Source organism: Drosophila bipectinata, chromosome 3L (genome assembly GCF_030179905.1).
Source record: "Drosophila bipectinata strain 14024-0381.07 chromosome 3L, DbipHiC1v2, whole genome shotgun sequence".
Classification (NCBI taxonomy): Eukaryota; Metazoa; Arthropoda; class Insecta; order Diptera; family Drosophilidae; genus Drosophila; species Drosophila bipectinata.
Genome location: NC_091738.1, coordinates 11,914,398 through 11,939,755, shown reverse-complemented (window position 1 = coordinate 11,939,755; position 25,358 = coordinate 11,914,398). Strand labels below are relative to the sequence as shown.

The 25,358-nt window shown below is 48.4% G+C and overlaps 2 protein-coding genes across 5 annotated transcripts in view; one reads left to right on the top strand and one right to left on the bottom strand.

Moving 5' to 3' along the window:
* Positions 1-21,329, top strand: part of rhea (Talin_middle and talin-RS domain-containing protein rhea) — a 28,542-nt gene extending 7,213 nt beyond the window's left edge. For 2 of the 4 annotated variants that reach the window (XM_070280257.1, XM_070280256.1), the window contains exons 2-17: positions 3,331-3,547; positions 8,210-8,483; positions 8,548-8,946; positions 9,001-9,192; positions 9,253-9,331; positions 9,387-9,890; positions 9,950-10,038; positions 10,331-10,419; positions 10,776-10,892; positions 10,953-15,543; positions 15,610-15,800; positions 17,786-17,902; positions 17,964-18,479; positions 18,833-19,504; positions 19,757-20,349; positions 20,412-21,329. In XM_070280257.1, coding sequence (XP_070136358.1) covers positions 8,348-8,483; positions 8,548-8,946; positions 9,001-9,192; positions 9,253-9,331; positions 9,387-9,890; positions 9,950-10,038; positions 10,331-10,419; positions 10,776-10,892; positions 10,953-15,543; positions 15,610-15,800; positions 17,786-17,902; positions 17,964-18,479; positions 18,833-19,504; positions 19,757-20,349; positions 20,412-20,679 — 8,553 coding nt within the window. In that variant the 5' untranslated portion in view covers positions 3,331-3,547; positions 8,210-8,347 and the 3' untranslated portion in view covers positions 20,680-21,329. Of the gene's footprint in view, positions 1-3,330; positions 3,548-8,209; positions 8,484-8,547; positions 8,947-9,000; positions 9,193-9,252; positions 9,332-9,386; positions 9,891-9,949; positions 10,039-10,330; positions 10,420-10,775; positions 10,893-10,952; positions 15,544-15,609; positions 15,801-17,110; positions 17,279-17,785; positions 17,903-17,963; positions 18,480-18,832; positions 19,505-19,756; positions 20,350-20,411 lie in introns of those variants that run through there. The other 2 variants (XM_043214021.2, XM_070280258.1) reach the window with 2 other exon arrangements.
* Positions 21,319-22,960, bottom strand: LOC108124690 (isovaleryl-CoA dehydrogenase, mitochondrial). Its single transcript, XM_017240471.3, has 3 exons — positions 22,687-22,960; positions 22,506-22,631; positions 21,319-22,447 (listed from the first exon to the last, which is right to left on the bottom strand). The coding sequence occupies exons 1-3, from the start codon at positions 22,896-22,898 to the stop codon at positions 21,526-21,528; spliced, it is 1,260 nt and encodes a 419-aa protein (XP_017095960.2). The 5' UTR covers positions 22,899-22,960; the 3' UTR covers positions 21,319-21,525.
* Between the last annotated feature and the right edge of the window lie 2,398 nt (positions 22,961-25,358).

Sequence of the window (25,358 nt, the reverse complement as noted above, 5' to 3'; positions counted from 1 at the left end):
ATCTGTATAAAGATATTAACATACGAGAAGGAATGTTGGTATATATGTATACTATAATCCTTCCTTTCCGATTCACCTTACTCTCTGTTCATTGATGTTATCCGGTATCATAAGTAGAGCTAATTACAAACACGCTCCTCTCTCCATGAAGGACTCTAATTAGTGCTCTGATCCCTATCACTTGACATCATTTGGCCGCATTATGATGTGCCACCACCTTGATGATAACATAATTGAAAATTACAGCCCATCGAGAGGTTGTCCTTTATGCCTGCCAACCCACCCAGGTCCTCCCCCTTTTGAGGTCACTTTTGTCGTCGATTCATTCGAATTGATTTGTTTGTTTGCCTTCCCATCCATCCATCCTTTCAGACATCCAACCATCCATCCTTCGGTTTGTTTATTTGTGTATTTAGTTACTTTTAATGCATCTTTTATCTGGATTTCGCCATCATCATTGGCCGCCCATTGTTGTTGCTGTGACTGCCGCGATGCTGTGACTCTGATAGTGATACACAAATTTGTGCCCCATTGTGAGGCGATGACGGGCCGTAGTACATAGTTGCCCCAGCAACTCTGCGACGACTGCGATGTCTTGTTTACTCAAATTACCACAGCCCGAGTCAGGGGTTATCGTAAGGTGCACCTAGTCTCTCTCTCTGAGTTGACCTCCACTTGTGGGCGGCCTGCTTTCCAACTAGCCAATAATATCAAGCTCAAGGAGAACATTATTCTCCCTAAAAAGTGTTTATTGCCGATCAATTTCCATAAAGTTGAATGCCCTCAATCAGAGAAAGGGAACTCAGAAACGTGACTGTTGTTTATAAGTATTTTCGCCAAATAAACATTATGTCTACGTTTGGAATTGTATATCTTATCTGCCAATGCAATTTTTAAACAATGAGAGAGCTTCTTAGTCAGAGATATTTTAATGAAAGCTATAGGATTCATAGAATTTTCCATAGAACCGAATATTTTCAAAAAAGATCATAATTTTCACCTTAACAAGGTTAGAAAAGCTCATAAAAATATTTATATATTTTTCCACCTAACTAACATAATTGTTTTAGTACAAAACACTACAGAGTTGAACAAAAAAACCCGAAAGGCAACGTAATTATACCATTTTTCTGTGGCTCTCACTGGATCGTGACACATTCGCTTAACGACTAGTACCTTTCGACAGTCCGTCACTTTCCACTGACATTAAAAATATTAAAAAAAAAATAAAACTTTTAGCTTGAATCGTTTGATGGCTGCTGTGTGTTGTTACATCGCTCATCCGAAACTCATAATCAAGCGAGTCGCCGGTGGGCAGCGATCAGCGATCTCGCATCTTGGGGATCTCGCCATCTGGTTGGTTCCCCAAACTACCGAGTTGTAGTACAAAATTTTATGAAATTTCTATAAATTCAGCTATGAGTCATAGGCAGATGAATGAGCCAAGAGCAGCATCGCATCATCATCGGCTGGGTGGTACAGTGGAGATCCCTGCGAGAGACTAGACGTTGGGGACTAGAATCTTAAAAGTTCACCTGGTTGGGATCAATTCTGTAATCGTTTGACGTTGACTTTGCCGGCATTCGCGTCGTTCTATTTCCAGTCTAGCGTGGAAATCGTGCCATATCGACATGGGGGCCCTGGGGATTGGGGACTAGTGGGGATTTCGATTCTTCACACATTGAATTTCCAAACTTTTGTGGGGCTTGGTGGGGTTGTACTAGTACGCATCGAATCGAAAATCCAAAAGATTTGTCTGTGCCCTCCTCTGTGACTTTGTTTACCTTGAAAGTTCTCGTTTATGCTGGATATTTTTAGGCACCTAACATATATAGAATCTAGGCGATTGAGCTCATATATAAGGTATATGTTGTTTTGGTTTAATTCAAATCTGTTTTTGCTTTGAATCGTAAAGGCAACTTTTTTTTCCGAGAGGCTTTTTTCAACACATTTCACGTTGAATTTTCTTTGGCAGTTTATTTTTCTCTTTCTCCCAATTTTTATTTCTTGGTTGTGATGTGATTTATGGGATTGAAAGCTGATTTAAGCACTTGGATGTGTAGTCATCACCACCGTCACATCTATAAGATGTATTATTTTGTGGGTCTTTGATGGTTCTGACTAGACATTAGTGTTGAGGTGACAGGCAGCTAATTTAAAAGCTTAATTCAATAATGAAGACTTTGCTAGGGGCTATAGGATAGAAGATCCCTAATCTCAGGTCAATAAACCCATTCCTGCCTGCCTCTGTACTCGGAACCCTTTTAGCCGCCGGAGTTTCAGCATCGTAGAACGTGCCTGAGCCCCTAGCCCGACATCTGGCTGCATGCCGGAATCGTGCCAAGGTCTCAGATTGTGTTCGCTATAACTACGTGACGCTATCGTTTTGTAATTTTGATTGCCCCGCGAAGAACTTTATACACATACCCAGTTACATATATGTACTGTCTATATGTGTATATGGTGAACCCAATCAGCCGTCGACCCACTAAGCTCGAAAACTTGTCCAACGCCCACAATATCGCATTTTCGCTTTCATTCTGTGGAAGGAGATCGCTGGGTGAGGCACCCACGCCCCCATGATTATATAGTGTTTCTTGTGAATGAGTTGAGGTCCGACCTGCACCTGTACGAGCCGGATTAGTTGTAAAGACTTTTAAATTAATTAATCTTTTGATTACCATGTTACTCAACTCTTATAAGCTTATAAGCTGATCTAAAAATTAAGTATTTTAGGAGTAATATTTGTAAGTAACCTCCAGTAACCACATTCCTGGCCAGACAACTCTCCATCGTATCCTATCCGATCTTGTCGTCTTGGTGCACTCTTTTGGGCTTTTGGGTGTTGATTGATATTTTCTGTAGTTGTTTCTTCACTGGGTTCGAGTTGCTCGAAAGTCGTATAAACAAAAGTCGCTAATGGAAAAGTCTGGTGCAGCATTCTTGGAATGGTATTCTATGGTGTTGCTGTTGGCTCTTGCTCCGGCTGCCTTGGTGGCATTAACCGCAATGCCAACATCTATTCAGTCCGTATATGTGCGGCTATAGATATACAAGATGCATCTCCTCCTCCTCCTTCTCCAGATGGCCCACCTAACTCCAACTCCTCGGCCTGCCACCCATCATCGTCGAGGTCGAGCTGTGCTAATATGGAAAATGAAAACAGGAAAAATGCTTTGTGCGTTTTCAGATACACTCCACTCCTATGTTGTGTTGTGTGTAGCTTTGTGGCACGTTGGGAGAGATTGAGATAGATTTAGCCGGGTCTTAATTTCGCTTTGGTTTCGCAAATGCCGTTTTAACCGTTTGGCTTTGCTCTTCTATTTACAGATCTTTTAAACAAATCTTAAAAACGACATCAGCAACGAAGAAATAGAAACAAATAGAAGTAACTGCAACAACGACAACTTTTAACACTGCCTCTATACACACTTATACACACACGAGCGAGTACACACAACAAACAACTTTCGATAAACACATTTCTCAACAAAAACCATTCGAAATCAACAGAAACTGAATCGAATTTCTTGGCCAACGAATTGAGGTGAGTAGAGGTGTTAAAACGATAATATTTCCATAAACAAGTATGTACTTTCTTCTTAAAAAGACTACCTAAAGATTAAAGAAAGATAAACAAGAAAGCTGTCTTTGGGGAATTTCTTAAACAAATATAAATATTTTTAAATATCTTAGTTATCTTAAGATTGCTGGGAATGAGAATCCCCCTAGAGTCCCCAACTAGGTAATCAATCCTACCTATAAAGCAGATCACTAATAGGTCTCTTAAACTTTATGGCTTTCCTGGAGCTTCGTTTTATGCCTGGGGAAGACCGCTGGGCAAATTCTATTTTTCCACTTAACAAAACAGAAATAAAAACTGTGCAAATTACATAAAAAGGCTCCACATTGGCGCAGCTTTTTGTTATCCTTGTCAGGACAATCAGGGGGAAAACATGGCTGAATTGGTTGGGTGGAGGGCTGGCTGACTAGCGAAGGAGTAACGACGTGTCCCAAGACAAGAGAAAACTGTGCAGATTCCTTGGCGGCCACCACAGGACTCCTACGCACCCACCAGGATAAGGATACACATACACACACATGCATATCCATTTTATATGGCCAGACAAAATGGAGGCTATGGCGCCAGAATGTCGCGCCAGTTGAGCTTTTTTTTTTTGCCTCTCCTTGGCTATTATTGCAGAGATAAGTGGTATTGGTGGGTGGATGAGAAGGTCCTGGAGGTCCTGCCAACTTAAAGATAGTTTCAACTTTTCGTAACTCATTTTCCTACAATTAATCACGAAGAAAATCTGATTTCCTTAACTAATTAAAAAATAGCTCACAAAGGATAATAGTCCAAAAAAAGAAAATAGAGGAATAGATCTCCCGCTGTCCGATTTTCCCAATTTTTGGACCATTATTCATTTCGCATGGCCCGATGGCTCTTTTTGGCCAAAACCCGAACTTAATTTATGCAACTTGGCCAAGTAAATGGTAACGAAAACATGTCAGCTTGTTGTACATAAGGCGAAAGCGAAGTTCAGCCATTGGTGGTCCAACGCCACCCATTGGGCGGACACAGTTGGTGGTGGATTTTCCGCAAGGAGCCCGCAAAGTGATGGGTGCTGCAGGAAACGCGCCCAAACCATCCCTGCCGCTTAGGCAATTTTTTACGATCTCATCCTCGCATCCTGCTCGCACATCCTCGCCATGGCTGGAAGCTGGGAACATGCCGTTTCATCCCAGCATCATCATCATCCGATGTCCTGGCCGCGGAGCATGCGCCGATGAGAAGCCAGGACGTCGCCGGCAAGTCGCCGATTCTCACAATGCTTACGACTTGTGGAATGGATGATGTTGGCATCAGAAGCTCACGATGTGTCGCCGGCATAGCACATCATTCTAGGCCTAGCCGCTAATCGGGCAGGACTTTCTGCCACAGCTGCCACACAATCTTCTCTTCTCCACAAAGAATTCTATATATATTTTGTTCAAGTCCGCGACTTTTTAAACCGTTTGTGCCTCAGTTGTTAACCAAAAAAAAAATTAAAATAAAAAAAATTAAAAAATATTCGTTAAGTTTGGCGGTCAAGTGCCTTTTGTACCGTTTCGGTTCCTGTTTTTTCGTAATAGTTCGTTTAGAGTGCCTTATCCCTAAGAAATCCCTAACTTAACTCTCGAGTCGAGTGCCTTGGACAGAAAACTTTACTTTTTTAAAAAATAGACCTTAAGTCAGTGCGATTGAATCGCCGATCTGCCACTAGTTTGCCTTAGAACTACAACTAAACTAAAAAAAAAACACCAATTTGTTATAAAGCCTTACACGATTTTAACGATATATACACAGTCACACGATTATATATTAAAAAAAACTTTACACAAGCTTTTATACTAGAGAACAAAAAAAACTAAAATTTTAAATGTTATTTGTTAAAAAAAAAACAAAAAAGACGTTGTTGTATACGAGTTTTTTAAGATTTTTCAAAAATTGTTGTCGTTTTGTGTTGACTACTACTACTACTTTTTAAATTGTATTTCGGTTCTGTACAATTTTTTGTACAAAAACGGTCTGGACTCCGTTTGCCGTTGCCAACACCACAAACGTGCCTCGGCTCGTCGAGCAGTTGCCCCGCAGGAGTCGCAGGATCTACCGAGTGATCTCTGTTGCGAGAAGGCGCTGCCGACTGCAGTCATCGATTTTTAAAATCCAAAACCCCGTAATGCCTTTTCGATTGAACAACGATATGATCCTGTTTTTAAAATCACAACAAAAACCAACACACTAGAACACCAACACCAACACAACGCCCCAGCGTGCCTTTAAGTCTTAAACACTCTAACTAACTAACTAAGCCCTGTGCCTTAAATCTTAATTTGGAAACTCGAGATTGCCAAAAACGAGATTCCATCATGCGTCTTGACAAGTTTTTGAAAAGTAAGTTAACTAACGATTTCTATTAATATATATAGTATTTAGTTTTGGCCAATTTAAGGCTTTTTCTTACCAGAAATCCCCAATAACCAATCCCCAATCCCCCCGCCAATTAATTAGTTTTTCTCACTGGCCAGCCTTGTGGGTCGTAAATTACATCCATTAGCAGCTCAGTGTGACTTCTGGGTAGGAAAGTGGTTGCCAATTAGTGAGAGGCTGTGACTCCACCTCCGATGGCTTTGGGATACCATCTGGATTTGCATTTGGATGGAGGTGCAATCAGTTGTGGGAATTGGGGGAAGTGAAACTCCTAAAAAAGTGCGGTTTCGTGGTGGCCGTGGGCTTAGTTCATCAGCTTCAACTTTATGACTCCTCCACTGGTCTCCACTTCTTCTATAGGGTTCCTCACTAGGATTGGGAGAAATCGTCAAGTTTCCTCATGAGAAATGTGATATTGTTAGCCAGACTTCCAATGTTTGTATTTCTTTGATAGATAGCTTCCAGTCGAGGTCCTTCTAATGTCCTGCATCCATCTCCCTGTCGTCCTTTGTGTTTCCTGCGGATGTTTTATTAGCTTCGTCCAGACGAGCATATAAAGTTAATTGAATCAATAGGTGGTATCGAATTACTCCATAAAGTGGGGTAAGCTATAGGAGAAAGGTACATAAAAAAAAAGGAATTTCTGAAAAGGCCATAAAAAGTGGAAAATACCATAAAAGGACATTTAAGAAACATAGTAGAAGGAGTAGACTTTATTTAATTATATTATTATTCCAACTCCTCCTCAAGTATAAGCTCTGCGCACTGTATCCTGAAACCTGTCGTCCTGCGGCGCAGTGGAGGCTTTTAACCCGCCGCCACATATCAGATTACGCATTGAGGGTCCTGCTGCCACTCTCTTCCTGCTTCTGAAGCTGCGCAGGATTCAGATACTTGGCCAGCTGGCGCCACTCAGGCGCTTTGAAGAAAAAGCCTCCCGAAACCTCTCTTAAAGAGAGGGCGCACATCCATTTTCCAGAGAACCTAAAGAGGGTGCTTTTTCAACGGAGACTGCTGCACCCTTTGACTCTCTCTCTCTCTCTGTTTCTCTGAAAGCACGGCGCAGGCGCTCTTAACTGCCGCTTTCTCGCACTCTCTCCAGCTTTCTCTGGAGGTCTCCTTTTCCACAACTGGCGAAGGGATGCTGACGTCGACGTCGACCAGGCAGCATCCCTCTGCCGCTTCTGTCTCTGCCGCAGAGCTGACTCAGCCTTTCCATTTCCTTCCATCACTTACGTGCCAGATTCCGTGAACAGCAGACGTGCCTCAGCCTTCGCTCCGTCGAACAACAACAATCCTTCCACATCCAGCTCCGGAGAAAGCCGACCACCACATATGCATAATCGCCATATGGAAGAGGCGTCCTGTCCCGTTATAAAAAGTAATTGTTAAAGTGCTACACAGTGTGTGTGTGTGTGTGTGTGTGTGTCGTCTGCCGGAAATTTCAAGTGCTTCCGCTTACAAGCTTCCTCTCTAGCTGGCTCTGGCTCTCTTCGACAAAAAGCAGATAAAAAATGGGCGAACAAAAAAAAAAAAAAACAAAACATTTGTGTAAATTATTGATTTTTGCTTACCAGTGACCATAAAAAAAAAAACTGGTGTATTGTTTGCCAAGTGAACTCTGACACAGTTAGGAGCTTTTCTGGTCGCAGGATCGAATGGCGAAAAAAAAGGGCGACAGAAAATCAATTACGGCCACTTTTGGGGATGGAGAATGTGTGGCATTAGGGGAACTTAACTTGGCTTTCCTTCCAAATCCTAAGCGAATGTCCTCTCTCTCTAATGACACAGCAGATGGACAAGAGGGGGGAGCGACAGGACCAAATGGATTGAATGGCATTCCTACCCCCCCCCCTGGTGGAAACTACAATGGGCTTTTCAGGCTTTGATTTGGCAACTGAAGTGTCCTGAAGCTGCCCTCTCTCTCTGCCCGCCCTCCTCTCAGCGAGTGTCCTGTGTGTGTCTGTGTGTGTTTATGGAGAAGATTTTCATCAGCAATTTTATCGGTCGTCTGCGTTTTGGGTGGTGGCTGCCACCGCCTTTTCCCGGCTATCTCTTCACGCTTCTGGGGGTGGTTTAGGTTTCTGGTCTTTGGTCTCTGGCCTCTGGTTTCTGGTTCCTGGTTTTCAGGTTTTTGGTTTCTGATTTCCAACCTTTTTTCAACACATTAGCCTAAAACTATCTTTAGTACATATTCTAGCCTAAACTAAGACCATTTCTATTCTACCGTTACAGTGCCTTTTGCATTTCGCACATCCTTGGAGCCTAGACCAAGGAAACGACGACGCGGCGGAGGAGAGAAAGTTAAAAGAAGAAGAGGAGGAGGAGTACGAATAACAGGAGTCAAGAAGAAACTCCAACGACGACATCAGGATGTCCACGCTATCGTTGCGCATCCAACTGGAGGGTGGTCGTGTCACCAAGACCATACAGTTCCAGCCCAACACCACAGTCTTCGATGCCTGCAAGATCATCCGCGATAAGTTTGCCGAAGCTGTGCAAGGACAACGTAAGTTAATCCTCAAATAATCCTTAAGAGGGCCAATCCTTTAATGGTGAATCCCCTTCCACAGCCAGCGAATATGGATTGTTCATCTCCGATGAGCAGAACCAACAGGGCGTTTGGCTCGAGGCTGGACGCACTCTGGGCTACTACATCCTGCACAACCAGGACACTCTAGAGTACCGACGAAAGCTGCGCACCCTGCGCGTCCGGATGCTGGATGGGGCTGTCAAGACTATTCTGGTGGACGACTCCCAGCCGGTGTCGCAGCTCATGGTGGTCATCTGCACCAAGATCGGCATCACCAACCACGAGGAGTACGGCCTGGTGCGCGAGGACAACGAGGCCCAGAACGAGAATCTGCCGGACAACAAGTTTGGAACTCTGACCCTCAAGCGCAAGATCATGGAGAAGGATCGCGACGCCAAGATGGAAAGTTTACGCAAGAAACTCAAAACGGATGATGAGAGTAAGTCACCTACTTTTAGTCCTTGAAGAAGGATACTAAAGACTATCTTTTCAGTGAACTGGGTGGATGTGAGTCGCACTTTGAGGGAGCAGGGCATTGACGAAGCAGAGACGGTCCTGCTGCGCCGCAGGTTCTTCTTCTCGGACCAGAACATTGACTCTCGAGATCCTGTCCAACTGAACCTGCTCTATGTTCAAGCCAGGGATGCCATTCTAGATGGCACACATCCTGTGACACAGGAGAAGGGTAAGATTTTTGTCCTCAAGCCCTTAAAGATCCGAGTTTCATTGTGATTTCAATCCTCAGCCTGCGAGTTTGCTGGAATCCAAGTCCACATACAGTTTGGACCCCACAATGAGTCCAAGCACAAGCCGGGATTCTTAGAGTAAGTTGATATGAGACCTCCAAAAGGACCTCTTTTAATCCTTAACTCTCATCAGCTTGAAGGACTTCCTGCCCCAGTCTTATGTCCGTGTAAAGGGCATTGAGAAGAAGGTCTTTCTGGAGCACCGAAGGCACTCTGAGCTTTCCGAGATCGACGCCAAAGTTTTGTACACCAAGACCGCCCGGGAACTGCCCACCTACGGTGTCACCTTCTTCCTCGTCAAGGAGAAGATGAACGGCAAGAACAAGCTAGTGCCGCGTCTGTTGGGTGTCACCAAGGACTCGGTGCTGCGTCTGGACGAGCGCACCAAGGAGATTCTCGTCTCCTGGCCACTGACCACCGTGCGTCGTTGGGGCGCCTCACCGAATACCTTTACCCTAGACTTTGGCGACTATGCCAACCAGTACTACTCGGTGCAAACGACCGAGGCCGAGCAGATTGTCCAGCTCATTGCCGGCTACATCGACATTATACTCAAGAAGAAACAGACCAAGGATCACTTTGGCATTGAGGGTGATGAGGGCTCCACAATGGTGGAGGAATCTGTGGCGCCATCAAAGTGGGTTTTAAAATCTAAATGGGTTGGAAAACTTTATTAAATATGTGTTATATTTTCAGGGCCACCTTCTTGCAACATGAAACCAATCGCGGGGAGCAACTCAATGTGGAGAGTCTGGCTCATCCGGGCATTATGCGTCCTTATGACGGTGAGTTACTAGATATTATCTTTAGTATCTGTAAGATATTATTTTAATTCAGTTCTGTAAAGTTATAAATGTGTTTTATTTAAGAAAGTTAGTCGTGTCTCTTGAAATACGTACTAGAGATTTAAAGCGGAATATATCCGTCAAAAAAATAACCTTATAAAGATAAATATTTAAGCTAGTATCTGTAAAATATATTTTCCTATAAGCTTGATTACTTTTTACTTGCCTTAAGTATGCTAATTTTTATAATTTTGATTTTTTTTGCCACTCCCCTTGCGATTACCGACCCAAGGCGAGCGCTCCTTTACACAGAACGAAGTGCAGACCGTGCAGTATGGCGCCTTCGTTGGCCAGGTGAACCATGCCCATCAGCCGCCAACGGTGAGTTCACTCCGCTCCGACTCCTCCACTCCGACATCCCACACTAACTTTAAACTAACCCCCCACCCACCACTAAAGTTAATCATTATTTCACGCGCTTTTTGATTAAGTTGCCACAGCACATACTCTATTAATCCGAACCTAACTCACAAAGTCCACATCATATAGCCATATAATCCATCCTCATCCGAAGCAAACTAACATCAAGCATTCTCTATAATCCTATCTCCCGACATGCTGCGAATCTCTCAATCAAAAGCATGTGGTCATCCAATGTTTTACAAAGTATGCATACTCCTGGAGAGGATTTATGAGTCCAATTATTAACTATATTGTATTCTGGTGTGTTTCTTTAGACTAAGGAGGTACGGATTAGTTCTGTGAATCTGACGGAGCCACAGCGGGCGCTGCTGGGCTACATTTCCGCCGGCCAGGATGTCTTGATTCGCGCTGACGAGGAGCTGCGCACCAAGGTGAGATTGGAAGTCCTAATTGGGAAAAGGTCAAAGCTAACCAAACCTTTTATCGACCAGGCACCCATCCAGGAGCTGGGCAACGACTTGCGTTCCATTGAGTGGCGCGAAAACACTCTGGACACCTCGAAGCAAGCTGTCAGCAGCCATGTGGCCACCATGAGTGCCGCCACGGCCCAGATCATCACCGCTTCCCAGCCGGATGAAGTGGATACCGAAGCTATCTCCGCATCGGTCTCGCAGATCGCCCAAACCATACCCGAGGTTACGCGGGAGGTTCGTCTGATTGCCGCCCTGATGGAGAACGACTCGAATGGCGACCAGTTACTGGAAGCTGCCCGCAATCTGTGCAATGCCTTCAGCGATCTGTTGAAGGCAGCGGAGCCAGAGAGCAAGGAACCGCCGCAGCACCTCATCAATGCGGCCAGCCGAGTGGGCGAGGCCACCACCCATGTCCTAAGCACCATTGCCGAGGAGGAGGTGCCCGAGAACAGAGATCTGCACGACATGCTCCTGGCTCTGGCCAAGGCAGTGGCCAACACCACGGCTGCCTTAGTCCTGCGGGCCAAGAACATTGCTGCCAGCTGCGAGGACGAGCAGGCCAGGAACCGGGTGATCGGTGCGGCCAGCCAGTGTGCCCTGGCTACTAGTCAACTGGTGGCCTGTGCCAAGGTGGTGGCTCCCACGCTCCATAATGCTGCCTGCAGGGAGCAACTTGAGGCGGCAGCCCGTAACGTGGCTAGGGCCGTGAACTCGCTGTGCGAGGTGTGCAACGAGGCCAGCGCGGATCCCAAGCTGAAGGCCGATCTCCTGGCCGCTGCCCGAGATGTGTCCAAGAGCCTTACGGACATGCTGGAACACGTAAAGCTGAGCACTCGGGAGCAGGCCAACCGCACCAGCACCGAACTGAGTCCCGTGGAGAACGTGATCATCGGAACCGATATCCTGGTGTCCACCCACGACCCCCAGGAGATGGTGCGTCATGCCAGGACCCTGGGACAGACCACCGCCCAACTTATCCAGAGCATCAAGGGTGAGGCGGATCAGCAGGAGGATGCCGATATGCAGAGGCGTCTGCTCTCCGCCGCTAAGCAACTGGCGGATGCCACTGCCAAGCTGGTGGAGGCTGCCCGTCTCTGCTCCTCCAATCCCAATGTCCCGGAAAACCAGAACGCCCTCCGTCGGGCCGCAGAGGAGCTGAGGGAGATTACCACCACGGCTGCGAATACGCCGGCAATGAAGCGTTCGCTGATCCAGCGACTGGAGTTCTGCTCCAAGCAGGCTGCCTCGGCGGCGACGCAGTGCATCTCGGCCGCCCAGAACGCAGTGCAGCACAGCCAGGACCACCAGACCAAGGAGACGCTGCTGCAGGACTGCAAGCGAGTGGCGGACACCATCCCGCGCCTGGTGACTTCGCTGAAGACCACGCGCGCCCAGCCGGATGAGCCAAATGCCCAGCTGAACCTTATCGAGGCGGCGGAGCAGTTCATTGAGCCCGCTCTCCAGGTCTCCAAGTCTTCGAGAGCCCTGCAGCCCACGGTTACGGATATTCCTTCAGCCACGCAGCTCTCCAAGGGCGCCTTGCACCTGGGACAGTGTGTCTCGGAGCTGCACTCGGTCGCCCAGAGGGCCCGCGACGCCTGCGGTGGCCAGGAGCTGGAGTCGGCGCTGGAAGAGGTGCGCAAGCTGCATGATGTGCTGGATGATACCCGGCAAGCCGCCTTGGCAGGACAGCTGCTGCCGCTGCCAGGACAAACGGTGGAGAACACCGCGGACGAGCTGAGAAAGTCCGCCAAGAATGTTGGCATCGCCCTCAGCCAGCTACTCTCCTCCGTGCTGCACAACCAGAGGAGCTATGCCGGAGCAGCTGGCAGGGACACGGCTCTGGCCCTGGGTGACTTCACCAAGAGCGTTCACGGAGTGGCGGCCACCACCCAGAACCCGGCGATCATCGATTGTGCCGACGATGTGGTCACCAGCTCGGCGCGACTCATCGAACAGGCTCAGCGCACCTTGCAGGGGGCAGCCAATCCGGATGCCCTCACCCAGGCAGGAAGGGAGGTCACCGGTGCCCTGTCCGCAGCTGTGGATTGCATTCCCGGCCAGCGTGAAGTGGACGTGGCTCTGAGGAATGTGAGCGATCTCAGCGAGATTCTGAGCTCCATGAGCGACTTCCCACCATCTTCCCGTCCCTACGCCACTCTGCAGACGGAGCTCAAGCAGGTGGCCGAGCAGCTGAGCAGCTCTGGTGGCCAGATAGTGGTCTCCTATGCTTCCCCAGCCCTGCTGGCCGACAGCAGCCAGAACTTCGCGGCCAACTACAGGGACTTGCTAGCCGTGAGCATGGAGATGGCTGGTCAGACCCAGGAGGAGCCGGTGCGCTCCCAGATCATCGAGTGCCTGCGTCACGTTTCCACTCAGTCGTGTTCTCTGCTCTCGACTGCCAAGTCCATTGCCGCCGATCCCGGCCAGCCGAATGCCAAGAACCTGCTGCATGCCGCCGCCCGAGGAGTCACCGAGAGCATCAACCAGTTGGTGGACGCCAGCATCCAGTCCGCCCCGGGTCAGAAGGAGTGCGACAATGCTATGCGCAACATCGAGGCACTGCGTCTGATGCTGGACTATCCCCACGAGCCGATCAACGAGCTGGGATACTTTGATTGCGTGGAGCAGGCCACCGGCAAGTCCAGGAACCTGGGCTACGCCATCTCGGAGATGATCAACAATGCCAAGCAGTCGCAGCACGTGGAGTTCAGCCAGTCGGTGAACAACGTCAACGATTCCATCCAGGGGCTGATTGAGAGCTCCTCGCAGGCGGCCTATCTCATCGGGGTCTCGCATCCTTCTAGTGTGGCCGGCCGACCCGGAATCATCGACCAGGCGCAGCTCACCTGGGCCTACCAAGGCATCCGCCAACACTGCGACATCGTTTCCAGCCAGCAGTCCACCAAGCCGCAGATGATCACCGCCCTCACCATCATCGCCAAGCACACGAGCTACCTGTGCTCCATCTGCCGCCAGGCCTCGATGAACACCTCCAACCCGGTGGCCAAGAACGAGTTCATCGTCCTGGCCAAGCAGGTGGCCACCGCCACCTCGGACCTGGTGCAAGCCATCAAGGGTATCGAGGAGCTGCCGGTTAACGCTAGCCGCGAGCGGCTGGTGGAACCTCTCCTGGAAGCCGTCAAGGCTGTTCGTCAGTACGCCTCCAGTCCGGAGTTCAGCTCCGTTCCGGCCAAGATCTCGGCCGAGGGCAGGAAGGCCCAGGAGCCGGTTATCCAAGCCGGACGCGGAGTCATCGACGGTGTTGTGGAGATGGTCAAGGCGGCCAAGTCTCTGGCCCTGCAACCGGACAACCCACCCGTCTGGCAGCAGCTCTCGATGCACTCGACTCCAGTGTCGGAGTCCGTGAAGCGGCTGGTGGACAACATTCGGGACAAGGCCCCGGGACAGGCCCAGTGCGAACAGGTGCTCCACACTCTGGGCACCTGCACTCGCGAACTGGACAGCTGTGCTCTGGCAGTGAACGCCCAGGGACTCAGCCAGCGGCGGGACAACAATCTCCACGGATTCAGTGGCCAGACCATGAACTCGGCCTCCGAGCTGATCGACAAGCTGGAGCCCATCCGGGTGGCGGGCAAGAACAACGCCGAGCAGCTGGGCCATGCCGTCGGCGAGATCTCGCGGTATGTGGTGCCCATGGTGAATGGAGCCATCGGCGCCTGCACCCACATCGTGCACAGCCAGCAGCAGATGTCGCTGATCCAGCAGACCCGGTCGGTGGTGGAGAGTGCCGTTACCCTGGTGCAGGCTGCCAAGGACTCTGCCGGCAATCCCAGAGCCACCCACGCCCATCCCAAGCTGGACGATGCCATTGACGGAACCCGGGAGGCCATTCAGGAACTGCAGCAGACCGTGGAGAAGATCAACGCAGAGACGGGCATTGTGACCGGACTCATGGAGCAGGTGAACCGATCCATCACTCGGCTGACGGACAAGCGTCAGTCCCTGCTGAACGCCTCCTACTCGGACACGTTCGTGGACTACCAGACCCGCATGGTGGCCCGGGCCAAGGAGATCGCCAGTCTGGCCAACGAAATCAATGCCAAGTGCAGCGTGGAGCCGGCGGCTCTGCCCCAGCTGTCGGTGGACATGACCCAGCACTACCAGCAGCTGACTCAGGACTCGGTGGGCGCCAGCACCACCACCACCTCGCCCGACGTGGCCATGCGCATCCGCACCACGGTCATCGACTTGGGTCGCTCTGTCAGCTCCATGATTTCGTCCTCGGCAGGAGGAGCCCGTCCGGATGATGTTCGCACCCAGAAGGAGATTGCCCGCAACGCCCGTGAGGTCTCCGAGAAGGTGGCCCAGGTGCTGGCTGCCCTGCAAGCGGGCTCCCGCGGCACCCAGGCCTGCATCAATGCCGCCCACACGGTTTCGGGTATCATTGGAGATCTGGACACGACCATCATGTTTGCCACCGCCGGAACCCTTCACTCGGACGGAGATGGCAGCTTTGCGGATCACCGCGAGCACATCCTGCAGACGGCAAAGGCTTTGGTGGAGGACACCAAGGTGCTGGTCACAGGAGCAGCGGGAACACAGGATCAGCTGGCCAGCGCTGCCCAGAATGCAGTGTCCACTATAAGTGAGTAAAGGATGGTGACTTCTGGACTATTTTAAGGTACTAACCTATCCTTTTTGTCATCCTCAGCTCAACTGGCAGAGGCAGTGAAGCGCGGAGCCTGCTCTCTGGGCTCCTCCCAGCCGGACTCCCAGGTGATGGTCATCAACGCCGTCAAGGATGTGGCCTCCGCTCTGGGGGATTTGATAAACTGCACCAAGGCGGCCTCTGGCAAGTCCATCAACGATCCTTCCATGCAGGATCTCAAGGAGAGCGCCAGGGTAAGTTCGATTCTCGCACTCTTCTCCCCTGTCTCTCCTTTTCTCTTTCTCTCTCTCTGACTTTCTCTTACCGTAGTTTTTTTTAATCTCTTGCTAAATAGCTTTCGTTGTTGTGGCTTTAAGTATATTCCGTTTAAGTTTTAATGATTAAATATTTAAAATTAAAGATTCATTTAAACGGACTCTACTCCTTAAGTTTATTTTCTCCTCACTCACCAGATTGTAACTGACTTTACGTGGTTATGGTTTGCTTTTAAGTTTCATTTCTGGGTTTATAGACCGGACTTCTGGAGGACCGGACCTGAAACAGAGTTAGGATCATTATTTTATTATCCTCCATGCAAGATATGTAACGCGCATACATAAATGTTGTTTGTGGCATATTTGAAACTCGACATAAATAAACATCAAATGGCTTTGGCACTCATCTACCTGAACAATAATAATAATAATAATAATAATAAAAGGTTCTACAAGCACTCTACCCACCCACATAAATGTATCTCTCTCTCTCTCTATGTGTATATATATTTAACCCGATTTTTGTCCACTGCTCCTGCTGCCTGATTCTGATTTTGTTTTCCAAGTATTTAAAAAAAAAACAAAGGATGCGATATCCTGTTGGCCTCAAAAAGCTTTCGCTGCTGCTCCTGCTCCTGCTCTGCTCTTTGTTGTACTTCCTTTTTAATGTTATTAATGTTATCAATGTTTGTAACAGAACGCACCCACAAAAAGCCCACTACTTGCATTATTTCCCCGAGGCATCGCCACCATCAGCGGCAGCTACCCAACCACCCTTGTCCAGATTTAATACCATCCCCTTCCTGGATTTGCCTTGCAACCGTGCTGTGTTGTGCTGTGCTGTGCTGTGCTGGCTGCGCTCTCTTAATCACTGAGGCACCACCCCCCAACCACCCACCCTTTCCGTTACACCCACCCTTCCTGTGATACCCAACCCAACCATCCACCACTTTCCTCCAAACGTTTGTACAAAAAAAAAAAGAAAAACTCAAATGGGAAAATCCATAAATTGATGTATTTTTTCGTTTTGCTAATTCGTTGTGCCTTCGGCGTGTCTGCTCTTCTTTTTTATTCCACAAAAATCAAACAAAAATCCAAAAAAAAAACCACATATGCTCATGAACTGTACAAAAATGCAAAATCGCTCCTACTCCTTCTCTTCATGCGCTGCGCTCGCTCTGGAATCAAAAATATCCAAAATTCAAAATCGATATCAAAAATCTTCATTCATCCCGCATACACATCCGCATATCTGATATCCGTATGTACAAATATCGAAAATCGAGCAGACGCTTCAAGATGTTTGCCAGGCAGCTGTCCACAATGGCCGCAATTCAGAAACTAACCCACTCAGAAACTCAGACTCCATCCGGCCATCCAGCAGCGGCCATCGCATCCTCCTCTGCAGCAACAGTAGCAGCAGCAGCATCGAAATCCATCCGGGCAATGGGAACTGAGAGTACGGAGTAGTGCCACAACCTCCCCCCGCCCGACACAATTAGATCGCCACTTGAGAAACTTTTGTAAGGGAACCTTCAAGTGACGGAGGGTGGAGTTTTTTTTTATATTTAAAGCAAGTTACTAAATTTTAAACAATTCTTGACAACCCACCCAGTCCTTGGAAGTTCTCAGTTTTGTCTTCTTGTCCTTGTTATTCAGTCATTATTTTTCAAAACTAATTCTTATTAATTAATTATGCATTAAATAAAAAAGAAAACTATCAGTTGACTTTGTTTTAGTTTTAAATATTGATTTGTAAGAGTGTGCCAAAGCCATTTAGAATGTCGTAGTTGTAGTCGTAGAAAGTATCATGTTTAGACGTCCAAGTAGTTGGTAGCTCTAGAAATTCTATATATTCTTAAGACTCTTTCTAAAACATCCATGATTCTCTAAAACCCACTCATTAATATCATTCGTTTCTGCTCTGCCTCCCCGAAAATCTATTACACCTTCCACCAAAATAGGTAATGGTCCTGAATGTGTCCTCGCTGCTGAAGACCGTCAAGGCTGTGGAGGATGAGCATACCCGTGGCACTAGGGCCATGGAGGCTACTGTCGAGGCCATTTCACAGGAGATTCGGGTGAGTCTTCAAACTCCAACAACTAAACATTCCAAATACTAACTCTTGAAACCCATTACAGGCTATGCACACTCCTCCGCCAGTGGGCAGCCCTCAGGTGAACCCTGAGGACCTCATCCGCGTGACCATGAACGTGACCGCCGCCACTGCCAAGGCTGTGGCTGCCGGAGCCTCCAATCTGCAGGCTGATATTGTGGCTGCCGCCAATCTGGGACGCCGTGCCATCTCCGACATGCTGATTGTTTGCCGCTCTGTGGCCTGGAACTGTGCCGAAACGGAGGAGCTGCGTGTCCGCACCCTTGAGGCGGGAACTGCTGTGGGCGAATCCTACAGGGACCTGCTCAACGGCATCCTTCACAACTGCAGTGCCGACGATCGTATGCATCTGTCACGCCGCGTGGCCAAGTGTGTTACCGATCTGGTGGCCATGGCCAGGCTGCTGAAGGGCTCCGATTGGATTGATCCCGAGGATCCCACAGTGATTGCCGAGAACGAGCTGCTGGGAGCAGCTGCCTCCATCGATGCTGCTGCCAAGAAGTTGGCTTCCTTGAGGCCACGTCGCCAGGCGGATGTTAAGGTAGGATGTGATCCCTAACTGGTAGGCTTAAGTGGTGAATGAAAACGCAAACTAACTGAACCGAAACTCATCCTAGTCTGTAAGAAGGTGCTTGATTCAATCCTAACTCGCCCTCTCGAAACCAAACTAATTGAGGCTTCCAGTGAGATATGTTTGATATTCTTGGTTGTTTCATTCAAAAGTTCACCCAGGAATCAAACATATTATTACTGTGACCCTCGCCAATCTACTAAACTACATAGCTTGCGACCTCCAACTAAACAAAAAAGCAACCACCGGTGATTGTCCTTTAATTTTATGAATATTCTTGCCAAGATTGTCAAATACTAATCCCTGCTTTTCTTGTCACACAGATCGAGCTCGACGAGAACATGAAATTCGACGAGATGATCCTGGAAGCAGCCAAGGGCATCATGGCCGCCTCGGCCGCTTTAGTACGCGCCGCCAACGCCGCCCAGCGAGAGCTCATTGACCAGGGCAAGGTCGCCCGCCGTCCTCTGACCAGCTCCGATGACGGCCAGTGGTCCGAGGGACTCATCTCGGCCGCCCGCCTGGTGGCCGCTGCCACGCACAGCCTTGTGGAGGCCGCCCAGAATCTGGTGCGCGGTGTGGGCACCGAGGAGATGCTCATCTCCACCGCCAAGCAGGTGGCCGCCTCGACGGCACAGCTACTGATTGCCTGCAAGGTCAAGTCCAATCCCAACTCGGAGGCCGGACGTCGCCTGCAAGCAGCTGGAAATGCGGTGATCAAGTCTACAGACAACCTGGTGCACGCTGCCCAGCAGGGACTCGAAGCCGAGGAGGAGCACTCCCTGAAGATCAACACGTCCATGGTGGACGGCATGGCGCAGGAGATCAACGCTAGGTCAGCCGTACTGCGCAAGGAGAAGGAGCTGGAGGAGGCACGTCAGCGGCTGAAGCACGTGCGACAGGCACAGCGCTACGCGAAGAACGCGCAGGGATTCACCACCGACGAGAGCGACACGGAGTACGCCTATGGAACACTCAACAAGAGCCAGAACAATGTATGAAGACACCCCTCCCTGCTTTTTCCCAACTTTCGACTTTGTTTTAGATTTTGTTTTAGTTTTGTGAGCGCACTTTGAGCGAATGAAATTGGCATTGAGATCGATGGCAAAAACGAGGCACCAATTTGTAGTCTAAGTAGTTCATTTAACTTGGTGGAAGTGGGGCTTAGCCAGGCTAACACGTAACCAGTCTAACCAGGAGCATTTCTCTTCTCTCTCTTCCTCTCTTCTAACCCGTAACCCTAACAGACACTGGGTCGCAGCGGGGCTTACTACGGATCCACGGGCGAGGTGCCCAGCTCGCCGAGCTACTACTCCTCCGGGGGACAGCAGAAGCATCACTACACCTACGCCAGTCCACAGAACCAGCACTTCCATCATCCGGGTGCAGTGTCACCGCCGCCGGCCAACTATCCGACACTAGACGATGCCAATGGAGCGGACTTCCCGCCGCCACCACCGCCCCTGTCCACGACCATTTCTAACATGCAGACCGCCACGGCGGGCCACTCCTCGTTCCGCCCTAATCCCAAGCTAACAGCCAACGCCGTGCCCCGGCCCTACCCCGGCAGTCCGGGGGGCAGCAATGGCCTAACCTCAGCACAGAACCTAGCCGCCACCACACCCACTAACAGCAACAACTACCAGCACAGCTTTGAGTCGACTAGCATTAAAACGCAAAACTCCTCTCCGCCGGCGGTGCCCCAGAAGCCAGTCAACCGAAACCTGGAGGCCTGTGTGCAGGACCTTCACGACAAGACCTTCGGCCAGGGCGGTGTGGTGCAGCTGACCACAGGTGGTAATGGCTATCCGGGCCAGAACTACGAGGGCTACACCTCCAGGTGGGTTCTGAAAGGGATGTCCTTCCGGAGCAATGCTGATCATTTCATTCTTCCAATTCCAGCAGATACGAGACGCGCAACTTTGACAAATCCAGCGGCAACAACACGATCAGCAGCAGCAGTGAGCTGGGAGTGGTGAAGCCGCTGGAGTCCAGCTTCTCGCAGATGACCCTCAACACGGACGGGGGAAAGATCAGCATTGTGGACCAGCAGGGTTCGGAGCGCCTTACCTCGATGACACAGCGGGTGATGGAGCGCAAGTCCTTCACCACGACAACGGAATCCCGCTCGGAAACGAAGACGGAGAAGCATAGTTTTCGATTGGAATAATCCCCGAATCGGAGGAGATGCTTTAGTTGCCTAAGTACATGTTCTAGCTTGGTGTGAGGCGAGATGTGGATGTTTTGCCAAAAGTGCTTTTAACATTTGAACACTCCCCCGAACACCACAAACCCACACCCCACATATACACATACTAATAGAATTACTTTAATATTAATTATAAAATTAGCCACTAGCGAAACTACTTCTATATATGCCTCTATCCTTGTAATCAGCCTAATATTAACAAAATCAGCTTATATTGCTATTCGACTTTCGATGTGTTTTGTGTTTTTCGTAAATCTGCCATTTAATTGCCAATCTGAAAGCGAATATTTTCTTAAATTCAACGAAATTACACAATTAACCCATTAATAATCGTGACATTTACTGAATTGGTTTCTCCACCTTGTTGTTATTTCTTCGATGCAATTTATTACTGTGCACTAAAAATAAAACTAAATATTATTATTTCCTAACGCCAAGGACATCTATGTTCTTCAGTTGTGAACTCTATATACGTTGTAATCATATAATTTTTTGATTTCCCTCTTTTTGTATATACGTAGTACGTACATGTGCGAGTCGTGTATGCAGTTGAATATTTAAATTGTGTACTTTTTGTAAATTAATAAAATAAAAACCATATTTTAACAAGATCTGTCTATTTCGTTTTATTAAGGCACACATATATTATACAAACATGGAAACAACATACATACGATTATAGATTTTAGAAATCTTTTCAAAAATAAATGCAACTTTTAGTCTGTCAGGTCGGGGAGTTAATCCCTTAAATTCCACAGTAGTCCTTGCGTAAATGCAGTTCTGGCTCATTAGATTCCTCAGAGATAATCACTTGTATTCCTGGTTCAGCTGGCGACCAATCAACCACCTTCTGATCTCCGAGGTGCCGGCTCCGATCTCGTACAGCTTGGCGTCTCTCAAAATGCGTCCGGTGGGATTCTCGTTGATGTAGCCATTGCCACCCAAAATCTGAATGGCATCCAGAGCCACCTTCGTGGCCTTCTCGGCAGTGTAGAGGATAACCCCAGCGCAGTCCTTGGGGCTGCGATTGCCAGCGTCACAGGACCTGGCCACGGTGTACAGATAGCTCCTGCAGGCACTTAGGGTGGTATACATATCGGCCATCTTGCCTTGAAGTAGTTGGAACTCGCCAATGAGCTGGTTCATCTGCTTGCGCTGATGGGCGTAATCGAAGGCTACGTCGCAAGCAGCCTGCATTAGTCCAACGGGTCCAGCGGCCAGCACCAGGCGTTCAAAGTCCAATCCGGACATTAGCACATAAACGCCCTTGTTCTCCTGGCCCAGGATGTTCTTGGCAGGGACTTTCAGGTCCTGGAAGACCAGCTCACAGGTGCTGCTGCCTCGCATGCCAAGCTTATCCAGTTTTTGGGCCACACTGAAGCCCTCCCAAGCGGTCTCCACGATAAAAGCCGTAATGGAATGCTTGTTCGGGACATCACTGCTTCCCGTTTTGGCATAGACAATCAAAGTGTCGGCGTCCGATCCATTGGTAATCCAAAACTTGGATCCATTAAGAACATAATAGTCGCCTTTCCGCTCAGCACGCAGTTTCATGGACACCACATCGGATCCGGCACCTGGCTCGGACATGGCCAGTCCACCAACGTGCTCCCCGCTGCACAGCTTGGGCAGATACTTCTCCTTCTGCTCCGGAGTGCCATTCTTGGTCAACTGGTTAATGCAGAGGTTAGAATGGGCTCCGTAGGACAGGGCCACGCCACCAGCAGCTCTGGGAAAGCAATAGTTTGTAAATGAGAGGATTTTTAGAAGAAATTTGTAACAATTACCTTGAGAACTCCTCCATAATGATGCAATGATCGAGGTAGGAGCCTCCAGTGCCTCCAAAGTCCGGCTCAGCAGTGATTCCCAGGAAGCCCAGGTCACCCAGTTTCTTCCAGAAGGGGCGCATATCCCTAACGAAAAAGATTTTATTTATAAATATTTTAAGATCATATATCCTTTACCTACTTGAAGTTATCTAGCTTGTCTATCTCCTTAGCCAGAGGCGCCAGTTCCTTCTGGAAGAAGTTAAAGGCCACTTCCCTCAGCTTCTGGCGATCCTCATCCAATCCAAACATGGCATCGTTAACGGGATAGTGGGCCAGGGTTCGGGTCCATAATGAAGCAGGATCGCTGCGAAGCAGGGATCGGCAGGACTTGGCCACAAATCTCAGAGCCATGTTGATCCTCGGTTTACCAGGTGGTTTTAGCCGTTATCTAACCACCAGCGATGGTGTTTTTTTTAGCGGTTTTATGGCTGTTTTTGAGAGGGAAGTTTAAACCTAAGTAACACTATTGAAGGATATGGATATATTTATGAAAGATTACAAGGGATTAGATACATAATATTCATTGCATTATTGGGCCAAAAGTAATAGTTTTATTAGCCAAGTATTTGTTTTGGCTATTTTTGAGGATCAGCTGTTTTTACTCGCTCTTTCTGGGAGATAACGAATGATAAGTAGCGTTGCCAGAATGGGATCGTTAAGCCAAAAAAAAATATGGCAGCGCTCTACTAACGGTGGCTTTTTTGAATTTGTTCCTTTGCAGAGTCTTGAAGAAAAACTAATTACCAGTTTTCTAGAGCTTAAACTTTCTTTATTTCTTGGTATATAATTTAAATTACATTTTAAAAGTTCCCGCCCAATAAACATTTTTAACGGCGCATGACTCTTCAACGGCACTCGAACAGTAGGGCCAAAAAGTATACGAACGCCTTGGGAAAAAGCCAATCTGTTAGCTCCTAAAAGTGCATATTCGGCCGAAAAGGATTACAATTCTCCTCTCCTTGCATTTACAGTGCGCAGGACACACCAATGGCAGATGAGCCGTGGATATGAAATGCCGGGAGAAACGCCGACATCAACAATAACAACAACCAAGTCAACAGCCAGGACAATATAGCAACAACAGAGTCTAGAGAGCGAACTGGCCATGGCAGGCTAGGCCAGGACAGTGCAGGCGCAGGGATAAACATAAACACTGAGCCCACGGCGGAAGCAGTCTGCTAAATGGAATTAAAAACGCGGCGTCGACCGAGCCCAAAAGCCATCCAATCATCAGTTCCGCGTTTGGTGCCGCACAGCAGAGATCCGTTCGTCCTGCCCGTCCAGGACACGGTTACGGTTACGGTTACTGTTACGGTTGCGATTACGGATGCGTATGCGGATGTGCACCTGCTGCTAAAATGATAATTAATTGATTGAACGGGAGGGCCAGAGCAGGGGCCACCAGTTTGCAAGTGTGTTTAGAAAAGTAAGCTACCGGGTTGCCCAAGTGATTGAACCACAATTCGGCAGGCAAATCGATAAATGTCCCTGCGAGGCACACTCATAAATAAGTCGTCCTGCCAGTGCCGATGTCGTCCTCCAGCTGGCAGGTGGAGCAGCTCACGTGTGTGCGTTTGATTAATACCATGTAGTGTTGCCGGCGAACGTTGTTACCGATTCAATACCTAAAAAAGAAGGAGTCCCTAAGCTCCGCCCGCGGTATCCGCCCGGAAACTCACGCTCCTTTTGAAACCCATTGTCGCTATCGTTACTCCTGCCACTCCTGTTACTCCTGCTTTTGTCGTCGTCTATATATCCTGTCAATCAACTCAATGAGGACGCAGCTCGTATTGTAGGTACCACCTTCAAAGGACACGTTTCCTTGGATCCGTTTGTTTGCTGTTGTTGTTGCTGTTGTGTCATGCACGCTTTCAATGTAGTATAGATGTGCTTTATAGCTACATAGTTTGTTTTTAATTACGGGTTCGAAATCATCCTGGTCTGAATTGCACCTGCACACAGAGCTCAAAGGTCAAACTGTCAAGCTGTCTTGGTTTTTGGGCCGAAAATGGTTTTGGTAATGCCAAATTAATGACTTGTTTCCTAGCTGATTAATCTGCGACAGCCGGAAGCTTTGCAATTCCAAAGTGGGCTAGATTGGTGACCCAAAAGAAAGTGTCGTGACTTGGGATTTTTTGGGTGTTTTTATCAGATAACCCCTATTTGTTATTTAAAAGTCTTGAAAAGCTGTTGGAAGTTTTTAAAGACGTTGTACTTTTTGAAAAGAAAACCTATATCTTAGTTCCTTAATGATTGATATTTTAAGCCTCTGGATAAGTACTTGATACCACCTGACATTTTATAAGAAATAAGCAAACTTTTATCGGAATATTTTGATGTTTTTGTTTACCTCATTAAAGTTGATAAGAAAACCTTCAGTTTTTATAAAAAAAAAGGTGACATTGTACTGTAATTATTATGGGGTCTGCATTATGCGCATTATTTATGTAATCAAGTTAACCATTCCATTCGTTTTAGCCGCCTCCCAACTTTCGCGGCAATTAAATGCCGCCCTGGTCTATAAACAGATCCCATTGTCAGTGTCTGTTGCAGCATTCTTGGGATATTTGTTTGGCTGCTGCCAGCCGCTCTTAATGCCAAGTGGAATGAACTTGATGAGCAGCAGTTGCCACTTTTGTGTTGGGCCTAAGTACGCCACAAATGCATTGCTGATGAGGGCGCAAGGGGCAGTGGCGTGTGGCAGGCTGGGAGGCAACAACTCGAGTCCGTAGAGCTGATGTAGTGTGGCAATTGAACTCGACAGCCTGGATTCCGGGCAGCCGGGCAGTCGGGGTGTGCATCCTCATAAAC